Raw genomic sequence first — 19,390 nt, forward strand, 5'->3', positions numbered from 1 at the left:
CCTCCAATTGGTGTTTTTTCAGTACCTTCGATTGCCACGTTTTCAGAACTGGCTATTTTAAGTGCCTCCAATTGGCACGTTTTCAGTGCCTCCGACTGGTGCATTTTCAGTGCTGACTAATTTAAGCGCATCCGATTGGTGCATTTTTAGCACTGACTAATTTAAGCACCTCCGATTGGTGCTTTTTCGGCGCCTCCGATTGGTATGTTTTCAGCCCCAATTGCCACATTTTCAGCGCCTCTGATTTGCATGTTTTTAGCACCTCCGACTGGTGCATTTTCAGTGCTGATTAATTTAAGCACGTCTGATTGGCACATTTTCAGCGCCTCCGATGGCCACATTTTCAGTACCTCCGATTATGCAGTGTGAGTGAATCTAAATGTAATTCAGAGAATTAGCACTTTTCATTCATTTTCACATTTCATTTATATAACAACAGTTGTAATACGTTGTTTAATTGTGTAGGGGTTGAATTTATGGGGCATTTTTCTTCATTTTTGTGGCATTTTTGCCACAAGCCCTCATTAATTTCTGACCCTGATATATATACATGTATATTCAATTTTATTAAAACATTCACTGAGGCATTTTTACCCAGTACTACTTTTTGGAAGCTCTGCATAATGAGAGCTTTCTCATTTTTTCCAATTTGGCCAACCGTTTTTGCGAGATATAATCAATATGGGAAGTCTTTAGATAAGTCTTTGTTAACGCACACTCAACTGGGCTCTTGCATTTACTGCGAAATCCTACTTGACAAATCAGAATATATTCTCCCAGCATGCCGTATGTAACACTTGAGATAAACACCACCAACATTCAGGCCTGCAGAAGTAATGAAAATCACAAATCAGGCTGAGCGTCAGGGCTGTTGCAGAAGAGGTGTGTGTGTGTATGACGGATGGAGGCTGCGCTAGAGCTGTTTGAAGATTTAACGTCGCATAGGTTCTGACAGGAAGCTTGAAGTAAAGCGTTCATTGAATTTTTCTTTTTTTTAAATCTGAAATTAGATTTTATATAAATGAATTTTAAAACCGGAAAGTGGCATCAATAGTGGTCTCAGACTTTTGGGATCTAATTGAACTGTTATGTAGTTAAAAACCAGCATTAGAGAAATACAGATAAACTTTATTTAATAAAAGATAACAGGAAATGTCCAACCGATGTCTTGTGAGATATCTAGAAGAACAGATTTTGTTCTCAGGTGCCTACATTTTCAAAACATGGTGTTCAGACTGTCAGAGAAGGTAGGCAATTTCTCAGTGAAGTGCTTGCTCAGCATTTGAGGGACGTTTGGCACCAAAGTACACACTTCAAGCGTGAGAAGTCATCCTATGAGAAGCCTTGCAGGGTGTGTTGCAGCTGAGAAAGCGGTCTTGCGCAAAGGCAACAAGCAGAAAAGATTACCGTACATGGAATTCCATAAAGCATGGAGTGACAACCAGTGGCAGAAAGTTTGAGAAGTGGATGAGATGAGACGAGACGTTTGCAGTCTCCTGGAAGACGAGGAGGCTGTGGCTCAGTCACACTCGAGGTCATTGTGAGTAATGATGTGGGGGATCAGGTCAAAACTGATGGAACAAATACTTCAAACTCTACAAATATAACACTTACAGAGATCTGACCTCAAAATAGCAGCTATGTGGGATCAGTCTGGAAATATTAGGGTACTTGGGATTGCTAGGCTTGGAAGTCATGGAAATAATTGTAATTTTACAAGGAGTCATGAAAAAATACATTTTATTCCTTTGCAATAACTTGCACTTTATGCCATATGCCATGATGATTATTATGTTTGAAAATTAGCATTGTGTATCTATAATATCATATGGTTTTGAAAAGTGTTGTTTTAGTATTATTTATATACTCTTATAGTGTTTATTAATATTTTTATTCATTTTTCTATTTTCAATTTTCATTTCAGTAATTTTATGCATTTTTGCCAGTTTTTCCATTTCTGTTTATATTTCCATTTATCACCTTCTAATGTTTCTAATAGTGTGTTTTCATCTAATATTTTGAATTAGTTTTTATTTTTTTATATTTTCAATTCACATTTTAGTAATTTTATGTCATTTTGCTATTTCCCCATTTGTTTAAATTTCTGTTTAACTTTATTTTATTTCTATTTAAGTTTAAGTATTTTTATTATCTTAACTTTAACTCTATTTTATTTCAGTTGTCCTTTTTGAAGTCCTCATTTTATTGTCTAATAGTGTGTTTTTCATCTAATATTTTGAATTACGTTTTATTTTGTATATTTTCAATTTTCATTGTAGTCATTTTTGCCATTTTTGCCATTTCAGTATATATTTCTATTTAACTTTAATTTACTTTACTTTTTTAGTATTTTTATTATCTTTACTTTAACTATTTTATTTCAGTTAGTTGCCAAGATGGTATTTCTCATTTTCAAACAAGTTTTATTCTAATTTTTTTGTCTAATAGTGTGTTTTTCACTTAATATTTTGAATTAGATTTTTTTTGTCTTAACTTTAACTATATTTTATTTCAGTTAGTTGCCAAAACAATATTTCTCATTTGCAAACAAAGTTTTTTCGATTTTTTGTTGTTGTTGTTGTTGTTGTTGTTGTCTAATAGTGTGTTTTTTTTGTCTAATGTTTTGAATTAGTTTTTATTTTTTTATATTTTCAATTTTCAGTTTAGTACTTTTATGTATTTTTGCTGGGGTTTTTTTCCATTTCAGTTTATATTTCTAATAACTTTAATTTACTTTTATTTCAGTTTTAGTATTTTTATGATCTTAACTTTAACTCTGTTTTATTTCAGTTAGTTGCCAAGACAGTATTTTATATTTTCAAACAAGTTTTCTCCAATTTTTCTCATCTAATAGTGTTTTTCACCTAATATTTTGAATTAGTGTTTTTTATATATATTTTCCGTTTTAATTTTAGTAATTTTATGTACTTTTGCCATTTTCCCCACTTGAGTTTATATTTCTATTAAACTTTAATTTACTTTGATTTAAGTTTTAGTATTTTTATTATCTTTTTTATTATTTTATTTCACTTAGTTGCCAAAACAATATTTCTTTTAAAGTTTTCTTCTATTTGATTTTGTCTAATAGTGTGCTTTTCATCTAATATATTAAATTTGTTTTTATATTTTCAATTTTCATTTTATGCAGTTTTGTCATTTTTTCTATTTCTATTTAACTTTATTTTATTTCAGTTTTAGCTTTATTTTGGTTAAAAATGTATGTAATAAACTTTTAAAAATAAAAAATAAATCAAGTCACATTGTGAGAGATAAAAGTCACACTATGATACATAAAATTCCATTTACAAAACATTAATTTGCAAGATGTAAAGTCACATTATGACAATGAAGTTGAAAATATGAGAAATAAAGTTGAGATTTAAAGTGTTTTTTTAATCTTCTGTAACAAAACCAGCCATTTTTCCTACATTTAAAACTTGAGGCATTGTCCCAAATGAGTCTGTTAACTGAATCAAGTGAAATACGATCTAATCATATTGCGCCCTGAAAATCAAGAGTTTTGACATTTCATAGAGTCTTTTCTTGACTTACTCCAGCAGATAAGACCCATCTGGTCTCTGAAAACTGTCCCTAATGCCCCATAATCCACTGAGCTCAGCAGCATCCTCAAATAAACCAGGAACAGTTCTGTCATCAGTATGCAAATGTTGTAGTCGTACCATCTCATATCTGTTCCCTCCTTCTGCAGAAGCCCGAAGGACCCTCGACAGAAGATCATCAAACGGGTCATTGGGATCGAAGGTGACTTCATCAAGTAAGTTCATCTAAAAATTGTTGATTGTTGAGTTAGAAATCAACTTCGATGATTGACTCTTGGATCTTAATCGCGGAAAATGTTTCGTTGCCACTAAGAAGTGTTTACTCGGACTAAAAGGCCTTTGTAGCAGCAGACAAACGCTAGAAGGATCTATTTGAGCTTATTAAACATGCCAATTTGGGCTCGGTCCTCTTTAAATGCTTGTATCGCACAAATGCACCATTTAGCCGTAAGTGTCATTAAACATTAATGTCTCATCAAACCTTTCACGGGCCAAAAACATTACATCTCAAGGTGATCTTGGGATTTGGTTGAGGAAATCCCAGGCCTGATGAGTTTGAGAGTTTGATTTCGAGATGATTCATACGAAGAGGAAGTTAATTTTGTTCTGTAATGGCTGATGAAGAAAAACTAGCATTAAAAATCTGAAATTTCCTTCACGCTCTGGCTCTAGAGCGCTCACAGCACCGCCTGCAATGGATATGAGCTATTGCTGTGTCAGAAAGTCATCTTAAATATAAAACAAAGACTGCAGCAGCTGTGCGAACATTAATTATTGATCTTAGATTTAGAGAGCGGGCCAAGAGCCAAATGCAGGATTGGCGGATACATGTAGCTGGCCGACTGTAACATAAACAACGAAAAATGAAAAATAGCCTGTTTTCCTGTATAAAAAGCAATCAGAATCCATTACTGTGTTAACGCATCATTTTTTTCCTATTATCAGAACGCTGGGATATAAAAACCGTTATGTAAGAGTTCCAGATGGACATCTGTGGATCGAGGGGGACCATCACGGACACAGTTTCGACAGCAACACATTTGGACCGGTAATCAATTAATTGGTGCTTGCTAAAGACAACATCTCATAGACATATGCTGATATACATTGACACTTAGGCCTGGGACACACTTGACGATTTTCAAATCTTAACCGCTTTTTTAAACCATGGGACACCACAGACAGTTTAAATGATTTTTAGCTTTATAACAGATGATTCGACCAGACTGTGAAACCACAAACTTGTTGATTGTAGGAATTATTTCAGTGACATGAGATCTCAAGGTGACTCACAAGATCAAACGTGACTAGAAAAGAAATTGACGTTGTCAGCTGGCTCTATTGGCGCCCATGCTGTTATACAGTGAAAAACAGAAATAAACAAAAAGAATATGGTGATGCTCTTTCTCAGTACTCTAGTTTTGTAGCAGGTTTATGTTTGCCAAGTTTCAGCTATAGAAGCATGCAACTTTCGGTAGGTGACGCTTGCCTGCTCATTGGCTGTTGTGGGTATCACATCAAAGGCAGAGCCTGATCAAGAGTTATAAATATCAAACATGTTTGATATTTACGATTTCAGTTCAGTTACGCTCTGTCTCGATCGTGAGCAGTTAAATAATTGTAATGACAGCACACAATAGAGTTTTTTGGACAAAATATTGTTTACGACAAGCCTTGAATCAGACCCTATATATACACTGCCCTCCAAAAGTTTGGAAACACCATAGAAAAGTGGGGTTTTGGCTTTTTAATTTGTGATAATTTTGCACTGATAAGGGACAACACACTATGAAACTATGAAAACATATTTTATTACATAAACAGTTTATACATAGAAAAAACTTAAATTTTCTATTTTCTATTGGCAGTCAATTGTTGAAGCTATTAAGGTGTGCCGACCCAAAAATCTTTTAAAAACCTGGGCCAAGTTTAAACCAGTAACCAGACATCACAGCTGGCAAAGGGCCATGTCTGATATATTGCCATTATTATGTAATCAAAATGAAAATTATTTTTGCTGGCCCTGCCCCCAGACCTGTACATCATCTTATAATTCATATAGTTGACAGCTGGCAAATATGATGCAGGCCAACAACTCCACAAATGCAGTTATGCCCTAAAATTCAAGATGCAAAAAACACCCCTCTATGTGTTTTGTCTCATATTTATACATATCACATATCACACAATGTCACACAAGCAGCAAGAGCAATATGACACGAGTGATGATTTTGTCCTGATCTATCACGAGCTTAAAGGAGAAGTCCACTTCCAGAACAACAATTTACAAATAATTTACTCACCCCCTTGTCATCCAAGATGTTCATGTCTTTCTGTCTTCAGTCGTAAAAAATTATGGTTTTTAAGGAAAACATTTCAGGATTTTTCTCCATATAATGGACTTCATTGGTGCCCCAAATTAGAACTTCCAAAATGTAGTTTAAATGCAGCTTCAAAGGGCTCTAAATGATCCCAGTCGAGGAAGAAGGGTCTTATCTAGCGAAACAATCTGTCATTTTTTAAAAAAAATAACAATTTGTATACTTTTTAAGCACAAAAGCTAGTGTAGCACAGGCTCTGGGATGCGCGTTCTTGAATGATTCATTCATTTTGAACGAATCTTTAATGTGACTCAGGAAGAACGAGTCGTCTCGGGGAGTGATTCGTTCAGTTGCGCATGCGCAACATCCTATTAGGTCAAAGGTCCGTGTCGGTAAAATGATCCGAACTTCCCTTCACTACTACGAATCACGTCTAAGTTCATTGTTTGTATATTTCACCTCAAAAAGGTAGAGTATGGTGAAAAACTCTATCTTATTTTCTCCTACAACTTCAGAATCGTCCAACATCGTTGTACGTTTTTGTTTGTAAACAGCGTTTGACTTACTTGCACTTTCTTAGTTTTCGCACGTTTGCTTTGTAAACACTGGGTCTGTAGTTACGCCTACGTTTGGCGTGACCTTTCGACATGATTCAATAGTATGTGATCCCATCCCAGAACCTCTGCTACACAAGCTTTTGCGCTTAAAAAGTGTACAATTTTTTTCCCCCAAAAAAATAACCGATTGTTGCATTAGATAAGACTCTTCTTCCTCGGCTGGGATCGTTTAGAGCCCTTTGAAGCCGCATTTAAACTACATTTTGGAAGTTCAAAATCAGGGCACCAATGAAGTCCATTATATGAAGAAAAATCCTGAAATGTTTTCCTCAAAAAACATAATTTCTTTACGACTGAAGACAGAAAGACATGAACATCTTGGATGACAAGGGGGTGTGATTGTTTTTAACAGTTCAGTAGATAAGAAGTTTATATTGTGTTATTTTAAACACAATATTATGTTTTTTCTCAATTTTGCAGAGAACATATTATATTTGAAGCCACAGCAGAACTGTTGTGCATCTCCGACCAAAACAGCTGTGCTTAGTTTCTGAATGAAGCCGCGTTTTGAACAAATCATGTGAATCAATGATTCAAAGGCCCATTTATAAAGAGAGCCGTTTACTTCATTCCTGAATAAATCAGCCGTTTGAATGAATCAAATAGAAAAAATGAATGAATAAATGTATGACTCATAAAGACATTTAACGCCACCTAAAAATCTATTGGGCATTTTTTAATTCCAAGATAAAATAACATTTAACTAGTCAGCTACAGTACAAAACAAGTATTCAGCTAGTCGTTTTCTCAGGCACGTCCCTAGATGCTATAGATTTGTCTGAACTCCCACAGGTGACCGATGGAAACTGTCTTTCAGGCTGCAGTTTCAAAGGATCTTTTCTGGAAGTCACCACCGTAGGCAGATTTAGCCACAAATAGACGCGGTTATAAAAAATTCAACAAACGCCGACTAAGATTGCCGTTTTCTGGGGACTTTGTTAACAGCCTTGATGTGCTCCAATGCCCCCCGCCTGTAATGTATAGAGATTGAGGTATTATTGGTTCTTTGAAGAAGCTTCTTTGCTGCACGGCTCCTCAGATACATTATTAAACAGAGCAGTGATTCCTTCTCCCATCTCAACTCAGACTGTGACACAACTCGCTACAGTCATTCGCAATACATCAAGATCCGTTGCTCAGATTTGTCCTTGAAATGTTTTTAAATGTTGGGATGTGCTTACTTGGACCGAGAACGAAAGAAAAACAAATAGTCTAGTCTAACCATTTAGTCACTGACTCGGCACGATTCTGTTGCGTTCCTTCAGTTTTGATGGTTTTGCACCGGCTGAGGTTTTCGAGTGTTTGTCCTCAGGCGGATTTTTAATGATGTTTCTTGTCAGACAGCAAATGAATATGTTTCTCACTGAACCACATACTTCCTAGGTCTCTTTTATTATTGTTTCACATCCATTACCCAAAACGCTTTTGATTCTCCCCAGAGACCAGGCCGGAATATACAAGGGAGGGGTGCGAGATATATTTGGCGAAAAACCATCAGGTCATATATCACTAAGCAAATATTCTCACTGGATGTTTCAGGCAATTGCTTTCACTTTTGTCAGTACAGACTGCGCCGTTACCTTGACTTGATGTATTATGCAGCAAGATGTGTGTTTACGTGCGTGTATGGAGGAAGAAGCATGTCTTTTTTTTTTTTTTTTTGCTTAATGTCCTTTTCAAGGCAACATTTAAATCTTTCTGAGAATTTAGATTGATATTTAATGCTGTGAAGGCTTCTAATGTTTGAAATATTTGGATTCTGAAATACTGACAAGACTCCAGCGTTTCACAAAGCGCTGATTGAAAGTCAGGTCACAAAATCCTGACTGTCTGAGACTGTGTGTTTATTTTGCCCACAAAACGCTGCAAAATGTCACACCGATTCGACTCAGACATCCAATTTGTGAGCTTAAAGGGATAGTTTAGCCAAAAATGAAATTCTGTTATCATTTAACTCATGTTTTGAATGTGAAGGACAAAAATATAAAATGTCCTGTTTTGGACCCCATTGACTTTCACTGTATGGACAGAAATGTTCTTTTGGTCAAAATAATCTTTTTTTGTTCCACAGACGGAAAAAAAAAAAAGTTGTACAGGTTTGGAACGGCACTTTTGGGTGAACTAACCCATAAAGAGTTTTCAACACTGTTAATATTATTAGGGGCCAAGCGCCAAAGGTGCTTAGGCACCTATTGTATCCATTAGTTTTCTTCCTTTCAGGGAGTCTATGGCAGCTCATAAAACCGCTTGCAGGAAAGTTATGAAATTTGGCACACAGATAGAGGACAGCCTCAATATTAACCATCACAAATTTGAAGTCTCTATCTCAAACTCTCTAGCGCCACCAACAGGCCAAATTAGTGTTTCTGCTAATAACTTTTGAGCTGTAAGGTCTAGAATTTTTTTCCAATTTAAAATGGTATGGGTCAGTATTTTTCACAGTTTTACATTTTGTGAAAAATCTTCTTTTTTAAACTCGTCCTAGACAGTTTGTCTGATTTGTTTTTTGTTTTGTTTTTTCACCAAAACTGGCTGAGATCATCTTCAGAAAATGCTGGCCAAAAGTTATCAAAAGTCTTTTGATATACCAAACTGTTTACCAAACATTAACGTATTTGAAGAAATTTGTTCAAAAACGGATGTGAAGCTGTATCTTCGCAATGTGTTATGTGTTATACAATGCATGGTCTGAGGGCACATTAGTAGTTTGGCACCTTCTGGACAAAAGATATAAAAAACTGACATTTTTGTTTATAATTTCTGACCAGTTTGACCAAAAATCATGTGACTGATCTCATTAAATTTGGAGTGGCATACCGAATCAAACAATACCAAACTGTTCTATATCAGCCGTTTTTTAGCATGGACCATTTCAAATTTTGTAGTAAAATGCTGTATTTATCAAACTTAACTTTGACATGATGAATCATATAATCGCTTGCAGGGAAGTTATGAAATTTGGCACACGTATAGAGCACAGTCTCATCATTAACCATAGCAAATTTGGGGTCTCTAACTCAAACTCTCTAGCGCCACCAACAGGCTAAATTTGCATTCATGTTTCTTCTAATAACTTTTGAACTGTAAGGTCTAAAATTATTTTTTCCTCTGATTCATTGGCTCATACAGAGCGAATGCATAACAGAATTTAATTTCTATGGTCAAGATTTTTCACAATTTTGAATTTTAAGAAAACTGTACTTTTTCAAACTGGTCTTTCACCAAAATTGGCTCAGATCATCTTCAGAGAATTCTGGCAGAAAGTTGTCAAAAGCTTTTTGATATACCAAACCGTTTTCATAAAGTGCGTTAATGAATTTGACAAAATTCACTCATAAATGGCCACAAGGCTGTATCTTTGCAACACTTTAATGGATTCAGACCAAACTTGGTACATGTTATACCAAGCATAGCCTGAGGGCACATGAGTAGATGGGGCACAGCGCCACCTGCTGGTCATTCATTGAGAGCAGTATACCGAATCAAACGCTACCAAATTTTCCTATGTCAGCCATTTTGAAAGCAGACCATTACAAATTTTGTGGTAACATATTTTTCAAACACTTTAGTGTGTTGTAATGAATCTTAAGTTATGAAATTATGAAATTTGAAGTTATGAAATTGGTACACGTGTAGAGGACACATCATTAACCACAGTAAATTTGGAGTGTCTTACTCAAACTCTCTAGCACCGCCAACAGGCCAAATTTGTACTCATGTTTCTGCTAATAATAATTGATCCATAAGGTCAAAATTAATTTTTTCCTCTGATTCCTTGGCTCATACCGAGTCGAACGCATACAAAAATTTAAATTTCTATGATCAAGATTTTTTGCAATTTTGAATTTTCAGAAAAATGTACTTTTTCAAACTCGCCCTTCACCAAAATTGGCTCAGATCATCTTCAGAGCGTTCTGGCAGAAAGTTGTCGAAAGCTTTTTGTGCGTTAAAGTGCGTTAACTTTGGAATTGAGGCTGTATCTCCACAATGCTTTAGTGGATTCTGACCATACTTGCTATGTATTATAACAAGCATTAGTATTTTTCGGCACAGCACCACCTACTGGTCAAAAGATTAAAACTAAAAAATTTACATTTCTGCTTAAAACTTCTGACCAGTTTCACCAAAAATCATAAGATTGGTCTTGTTAGATTTGGACCTTTCTCTGGCTTTTTTAGCATCTTTAGTTTTGAGTTGGTAGTAAAATTCTGTATCAACAAATGCCTTTAATAGGGGTTTCCAATCCTGCCTTTTTTACTGATTAATTAAAAACTGCTCCTTAGCTCTTTGTTTTACCTCTGTGTGTTTGGCCCCATTGCTGCTTGCAATATATATATATATATATATATATATTAGTGCTGTCAAACGAAAATAAAAGTTTTTGTTTATGTAATATTGTAATGTGTGTATATACATTATGTATATATAAATACACACATACAGTAAATATTAAAAAAAATACTTATATGTATTTACATGTATATATTTATAGTCATATAATTTATATTATATATAAATATGTTTAATATATAAACATAACTTATTTTTTTTAAATGTATACATGCATGTGTGTATATTTATATATACATAATAAATATACACAGTACACACACATAAATTACGTAAACAAAAACATCTGTTTTCGATGTGATTAATCATTTAACAGCACTAATAGATAGACTAAAATTTTAACAAAAATTATAATGAAAACAGAAAATATAACATTAAAATCTAATTCTAAATATTAACAAAAGCTATAATAGCTTATCAGTGATACTGGAGGTTCCTCTCAGAGCTTCTCTGTAGTATTTCAGACTTTTGTGATCTTGTCATGCTGTTAAACCCGAAGATTTGTGGAAGTCTGTATCATCCTCTGCAGGTGAGTACATTATCACCCCTTCAAGTCCCTCCAAACCCCACAGGTATTTACAGTACCCTCCAAATCAAGGTTTTTGGGAGCTTGTTGGATTCTCTCCCATGTCCTTCTGGCTATAAAAAGCAATGAGGTCCCTTTCTCTCCTAGCTGGAGATGTATTGCTTTGTATTCACTAGATGAGAAAAGCACGTAATTCTTGTTCCAGTTGCTCTTTGTTAAACGGCAGTCTATCAAAAGCTACTTTCTCCTTAAGAAATAGACCATTTTGTTTGACTTTACAGAGCTTTTCATGGTAGTTTATAAGCAGAGCCTTGATGATTCTGATCTCCACAGGTTTCTCTCGGTCTTGTTCATGGTCGGGCGTCTCACATCATCTGGCCGCCCAGTCGGTGGCAGCGGATCGAGCCGTCTGTCCCTCCAGAACGAAGACCACTTTTAAATTGGAATGGAGCAAAGGAAGACGGATATGATGACTGAACTGAAGGACAATTATACAACCATGTCAACCCTCATGTACAGTAAATGTATATCACATACTACAGTATGAACTATAGAAATGTTCTTGCTGAAACTACTGTATGTGGGCCAAATCAGAGCCCAAGAAAGACTTTCCAGTTTTTAGCCACAGTTTTGGCGATTATTGTCAGCTGTATATATTCTTGATCCTTTTGTCAGGTCCATATCAATTCAGTGATCAGGTATTATACTCTTAGTTTTTAATAATAAAACACCTTGTCATACAGTTATCTGACTATCTGAAGATTTATTTTTAAAGGACAGTGTGTATGAACATATATATATATATATATATATATATATATATATAAATCGCACTCACACACACACACACACACACACACACACACACACACACACACACACACATATAGATAGAGGGGTTTATAAAACACCTAATTTTACTTATTACATAAAAATTGCTAAAAACCACCTTAGAGAACCAGTTACTTTTAATATAAATTTGTATTGTAATATACAAAATGTGAGTAAATTAAAATATTTGTATTGCATTACAAAAAAAAAGTTTTGTCTTTCTGTTTATTAGAATATCATGCTATAAACGCCACATTTTAAAATGCTGTAGTAGAATTTTTTTGTTGTTTTGTTAGTTATTCTGTTTTGTTATATATATTTAATAAAAGTGGCATTTTTTGTTATATATTATTTATCCAAATACATATTTATATTAAAGGTTACTCAATGGGTTCTCTTAAGATTTTTGATTTCTAAGTAAAAAAAAAAAAAAAGTGTTTAGACAACTGTCCTCGATTGTGAGCTTTAAAAGTGGCTAATAAAAGTGTTGCAAATGTGTCTTAAAGCAGTAGTTCACCCAAAAATGTACTCACTCAGGCTAAGATTTAGAACAGATTTAGAGAAATTACATCACATGACGTTGGTTGCTCACCAATTGATGCACTGCAGTGAATGGGTGCCGTCACAATGAGTCCAAACAGCTGATAAACATGACAGTGATCCACAAGTACTCCACAAAAAAGATGCTTATTTGTAATAAGCAAATATGTCATTACGATGTTTTCTCAACCCATAATATTGCTTTCTCTAGCGAAAAAGTTGTCTCATCTGAATCAGGAGAGAAATATGCAAAGATCAAGCACAGAAGCAACAGTTTAAAAGATAAAATGACTTAATGATGGATTTATTACAAACATGCAGCTTTTCATTTCTCAATATATTAATGGATGGATTGGAGTGTGTTTTACTTTTGTCACCAGTGTGGACGCTCATTCTGATGGCACCCATTCACTGCAGAGGATCCACTGATGAGCATGTAAGTAGGGCTGTCATTAACAATTATTTTGGTAATCTGTTGATTATTCTGATGATTAATCAAGTAATCGGATAATTTTTTTTTTTTTTTGTAATAATAAAAATAGATCTAAGTGAACAATAGCCATTAAAATGACTTAAAATGTATGTAATAGCAATTAGGCAATAATAATTAATTCAAATAAAGTATCAAAAGCAAGTAATCATGGTTTTAATTAACAAAACTGTTAAAATACATAATGCATTATAAACAGTAGAGCTAATGTGCATTATGCATTATACAGTAACAAATGCCTGCAGAAGGCGGCAACGGCCTTACAATTATTTTTACACTTAATCTTTAATATTTGGCCATTTCTTTCTGATAGAAAAGCTACAGCCACTGTAATTTCTTGAATATGTGGACATAAAAATATATATAAACTCAGAGGGAGGGTTTAAACCTTTATTTTGAAATCGCAATGAACAGTTAGCATATTGAGTAAGATAATGATGTATTCTCCTGTGTTTGTGTAGGTTCATAAATTATTTACCTTATTTATTTATTTACCTCTGATGAAATCGCCCAAATTGCGTTTCCATGTGAACGTTATAATAAACCCAAACTCACAACGATATGCAGAGATGGAGTTTGAGACGCTCCACACATGCAAATGATAACAGATTGTGTAGCAGCATTTACTGTGAACGGAGCCGCTCTCACAAGCTCGCACGTAACCTACACGCATGTAAATAATTAAAGTGCATATATGACCCTAGACCACAAAAACAATCTATTTCATATTTTTGAAACTGAGATTTATACATTATCTGAAAGCTGAATAAATAAGCTTTCTATTAATGTGTGGTTTGTTAGGATAGGACAGTATTTGGACCAAGACACAACTATTTGAAAAACTGAAACCTGACGGTGCAAAAAAAAATCTAAATATTGAGAAAATCACCTTTAAAGTTGTCAAAATGAAGTTTTTAGCCATTCATATTACTAATCAAAAATTAAGTTTTGATATATTTATGCTAGGAAATTTACAATAGCTTCATGAAACATGATCTTTACTTAATATCCTAATAATATTAAGACAAATCGATAATTTTGACCCATACAATGTATTTTTGTCTATTGCTACAAATATACCCGTGCTACTTAAGACTGGTTTTGTGGTCCAGGGTCACATATATTATAATATATATATATATTATAATCTGCATTGCATATATTTATTTAATTGAATCAAGTGTTTATGAATTCTTAATAGCATAATGCTTTATTATGCTTTTAAATGGGTTTAATATGTGGAATGTGCCACATCCGGTATTTTGCAGATTATTCAACATGGGCAAAATGCAGTCAAGGATTTTTTTTAAAACCAAATACTTGAATAGAATTAAGGAATTGTTGCAGCCCTAATGTAATATAATGCTAAACCTGTTGCAATGAACAAACAAACTCATCTACAATGTGGATGGCCTGCAATGATGAAATTTTCAGCAAATGTTTATTTTTGGGTGTATACTGTTACTTGCACATAAACTCATTCTTGGAGTGGTCAGTCTTTATAAGGCAGCTATTTGCAACCATTAATGCCACTACATTTACTAAGTCAGATTAACCTTTTGCTTATGTTCGTCTCAATGTCATATCAGGCATATCCACCTGTTCTGTGCTGCGGATGAAGTATTTTCATATGCACAAATCCAACGTGAAAGCACAAATGGCTGCAATTTTATATTGATCTCATGCTGCCTAAGATAGATTTGCGCTTAAATGCTATAACTATGAATTTTCCGATTGCACTAAGACAGGCTTCCTCGAGGGGGTCGAACATCATGCAAGACTAAACTCGATAGGATTTAATGTGAGTGGCCACAGGTCAATACGGATATTTCGCACAAGGCTGTGATGAGTTCAATGGCTGTCAAACATAAATCAACACAGACAGCCCTAGGGCTGAAGAACGCCGAGGAATAGGCACAAATCTTAGGATACTGTAGGAACTGGAGATAATGGAGCTGTAGCCAAGCGGTGCTTGAAGATCCTTGATTTGAAACGGTGTATGCGCGTGTACGACGGAAACGTGTTTTTCACGTCTGACACTCTGCATTCGGAGTAAATAAGATGTCTTGCATTGGTGACGAAGCATGATTTCGATATCAAGCTTTTAATCTTCTCTAGAAGGACACGGGGAACGAGCATGTCATAGCAGCCTATTTCAGTTCCCGCAAAGCTCTTCCGAGGGGAAGCAATTTCTCATTGAACATGACAACCGCATTACATACCCACAAGAGGAAATTGAAACCCCAAATTGAATTTACCTTACAGAGTCACAGAGATGTGCGCTTTGGATGTTGATGTAAATGCAAGCTGAACTGTTTCTTTCACATGAAGCTGTTGTACTGGAGATCTTGCATGTAGTTCATCATATGTTTTTAAATGGGGTTATGCTGTGTTCCAGTCAACTCGGAACTACATTTTTTCCTACATCCAGCTTGAAAGATAACTGGAAAATCCGGTCTTAGTGTGGGACAAAAAATACACTGAGAGATCATTTAGTGTTATGTTCAAGCAAATATATTTGATTTCTTACAATTAAGGTGAATGGAGGCTATTCACTTTCATTGTGTAAAAAAAAGAAGAAATCATTGTGTTCCAAGAAGAAATCAAATTATACAGGTTTGGAATGATATGAAGGTGAGTAAATAAAGATTTTTATTTTTGTCCCATTTTGTAGACATTGAATTTTGTCATGCCATATGTTCAGGTTAGAACGCCAAATGGTTTTATTATATATTTTTTTTGTCGCCAAAATATGTTTAAAAATAGACAAAGCCACAAAGCTCAGTTATACGTGTGACGCCGTACTACAGGGAATATTTTTAATATTTACTGTGCAGCTGTGCTTGGCACAGAAATATACAGGACTTCATCTTTACCTTAATTCGAAATATTCATACTCAAATTCAATGCATGAAGTTGTGCCAGATTGCAGGAACAAATTATGCAAAGGCCAGATAAGGATAATCTTTTCTTAGCCCTTAGTGTCACTGTATGATGTAATTTTAAAATGATAGCAGTTCATAAACCAGTTAAGACTGGAAAAACAGTTGTGATGCTTAATATTATTTTTGGAAACTGTAATACAGTACAGTTTAAAAAAAAAAAAAAGAATACTATGAAAAAAAAACATTAAAGACATTTCTAATTAGTGTTGGGGGTAACAAATTAACATTACATAATCAGATTACTTTTTTAAGTAACTAGTAAAGTAACACGTTACTTTTAAATTTACAACAAAATATCTGAGTTACTTTCTCAAGTAAGTAACGCAAGTTAATTTTTGTTTTCCCAAAAGTAACGTAACGCATTACTTTCCATTAAAAGTGATGAATTAGTTACTTTTTCATGGAGTAACGCAATATTGCAATGCATTACTTTTAAAAGCAATGGTAATGCTTTATTTTAAGGACCAATTCTCACTGTTAACTAGTTGCTTATTAGGACCATATTTTAGATCCCTTAATCCATCCCATACCTAAACTTAACAACTAATTTACTAACTATTCATAAGCAGCATATAAGGAGTTTGATTTGGAAAAACTCTTAGTTAATAGTAAACATGTGTTCCTTATTCTAAAGTGTCACTAAAGTAACTTTCCCCATTTTCCCCCTGTTGATAATATTGCAAAATGATCTATTTCAAATAAATTTCTTTCTTTTGAACTTTCTGTTCATGGAAAAAATAAGTAAAATCAATCACGGTTTCCACAAGAATATGAAGCAGCACAGCTGTTTACAGCAGTGATAATAACAAAAATGTTTCTTGAATAAATATATTGTGGCATAATCTAAGGAAGGGAATGCATTTTCTAATTTTCATTTTAAAAAATTACATTGAATCTATCCTCCTTTTTCTTAAAATAAGAGTAAAATAACCACTTTATGGTTCTGGCTTCAGGTCTCATCTACGTCCAGCTATTTTTTGCTGTACAAAACAACTTGTTTGCTGATTAATATTGCAAATTGGTGTGTCTTACCATGTTATTTTAATGTATTATCTTAATTATAAGCACACTGGTTTGTAGTGCAAAACAGTATTATTGTTTACTGCACATTGTAATTCTTTATTTCACTATAGCAAATAATGAACCGGAAGCTATAGATTAGAGCATTGTAACTAGTATAGTGGTTTTACCTGTGGTTACTACGATCAGTGTTGAGGAAAGCTACTTCTAAAAGAAATGAATTGTATATATCCTGTTACTCCCCAAAAAAGTAACTAATTATGTTACTTAGTTACGTTTTATGGAAAGTAATGTGTTATGTTGCAGTATTGCGTTACTCTCTAAAAAAAGTGACTAATTACATTTGTTACGTTTTATGGAAAGTAATGTGTTATGTTGCAATATTGCGTTACTCTCTAAAAAGTAACTAATTATGTTACTTAGTTACGTTTTATGGAAAGTAATGTGTTATGTTACAATATTGCATTACTCTAAAAAAGTAACTAATTACGTTGCCTTGTTTTTTTTATGGAAAGTAGTGTGTTTATGTTGCAGTATTGCGTTACTCTAAAAAAAGTAACTAATTATGTTACTTAGTTACTTTTTATGGTTTTTAAAATGGGATTAAATACATAAAGGATATTTATGTTATTTAGCTATTAATTATTGTAGGTTTGTGTCATATTCTGAGGGTTTTTTAATTAATTCTGAGGAATACTGAATTTGATTTTGTGCATGTGAGATGAGTAAATACATGTTGACATTTAGACTAGACCTACAGTAACATCATGTTTACACAGCGCACATAACACCTCTGCACTTACTCCCGATTTCTCTCAACATGGCGACAGGACAGCTGTCAGTCAAAACATGGAAAACAAAGTAACTGGCATTGCTTATTTGACAACTTAAATATTTTCTTGTAAATGAAAAAAAGTAATGTTACTTTATTATTACTTGAAATATTAATCCGATTATGTAATTTGCATTACTTGTAACGCGTTACCCCCAACACTGAGTATGATCCTACTATAAATGCTACTTTTTACTATGCAAGAACTGTGGTAAATCTTCATAATGGAGCAACAGACTGTTCCAGGTGTGTGTGTAGTCTGAAACACCTTGTGCATCCTCATAAAAAGGCAGAGTGTTGCTTTTTCCAGCTCTCTGTTCACTCATGTGGTGGCAACAGGCTGCAGAATCAGACTGACCCAATTAAAACAGCGTCCTCAGCTCAGGGCCTCAAGGCAGCTTGCAGTTGTGTGGTTTCACTGATAAGCAACACGGAGCAAAGAAGCCGCTGTATTATTACCTGGCTTTTGTGCTGACACCCCCTTAAGGCCTCAGTAATGGCAGCCACAACAGGACATTTGCAAAGGGTAATAAGCTCATTAACTGATTGGGCATGGATGTGGCTTTTTGTGCACTATCAATGCACCCTGCACCTTCTTGTCTGGACCCTAAAGGCTATTTTAGAACAGGTAATTGTAATAGCATATTGGATATTAGTGGGTTTTGATCGTTATCTCAGGTGTGGCATCAACCTGACAGAAATCGGAAAAGTTTTCTTTGATCCTGAGGGGGAGATCCTCCTGTACTCTCATAGCAATTAAGGTGCACGGAAAAAGACAAATGTTTCTTTTACAGAGGCATAAATGATAATGATTCATGTATATTCTTTTAACGGCAAAATCATCTCTGAAGCCTCACTAACGAGCAGTTTGCTAGCAATGTCACCTAACAGAACTCAAAATAGTAAAACAGTGCCATCTTGAGGCTGAATAAAGACGTCAAGGGAATATTTTTATTTGTAGGAATATTCTTACATTTCGAACGATGTAAATGTATTGTTTTACCACTCCTGCTTAATCCTGTTTTTGTTTTTTAGACGGAAAATGAGATTAAATCTTAGCTACCAAATGGACATACCAGCTAAAAGAGAGAGAGAGAGTTCAACCAAAAATGAAATTAAGTCATAATTTACTCACCTTTTTTTGTTCTAATGCCGTATGCTCCGTTTAGAGCACAAACGGAGATATTCAAAGAAATACTCAGATATTTTCAGTCGTACTCATCCATATAAAGCTTTTGAAAAAAGACGCAAAAGTGTTACTGAATGGTCCCATGCTACATCCCTGCATACCAGCATATGCTGTTTTTTTCACCAGGGATATGTCATACAGTCGAAGTGTTCTGTCGTTATACAGTAGC

At 34.4% G+C, this 19,390-nt stretch overlaps 1 protein-coding gene across 2 annotated transcripts in view; it reads left to right on the top strand.

Moving 5' to 3' along the window:
• immp2l (inner mitochondrial membrane peptidase subunit 2) overlaps positions 1 to 12,116 on the top strand; it is a 129,167-nt gene extending 117,051 nt beyond the window's left edge. For both annotated transcript variants that reach the window (XM_051100248.1, XM_051100247.1), the window contains exons 4-6: positions 3,710 to 3,775; positions 4,506 to 4,608; positions 11,708 to 12,116. In XM_051100248.1, coding sequence (XP_050956205.1) covers positions 3,710 to 3,775; positions 4,506 to 4,608; positions 11,708 to 11,851 — 313 coding nt within the window. In that variant the 3' untranslated portion in view covers positions 11,852 to 12,116. The remainder of the gene's footprint in view (positions 1 to 3,709; positions 3,776 to 4,505; positions 4,609 to 11,707) is intronic.
• Positions 12,117 to 19,390: the final 7,274 nt, after the last annotated feature.

Source organism: Labeo rohita, chromosome 25, assembly GCF_022985175.1.
Source record: "Labeo rohita strain BAU-BD-2019 chromosome 25, IGBB_LRoh.1.0, whole genome shotgun sequence".
Classification (NCBI taxonomy): domain Eukaryota; kingdom Metazoa; phylum Chordata; class Actinopteri; order Cypriniformes; family Cyprinidae; genus Labeo; species Labeo rohita.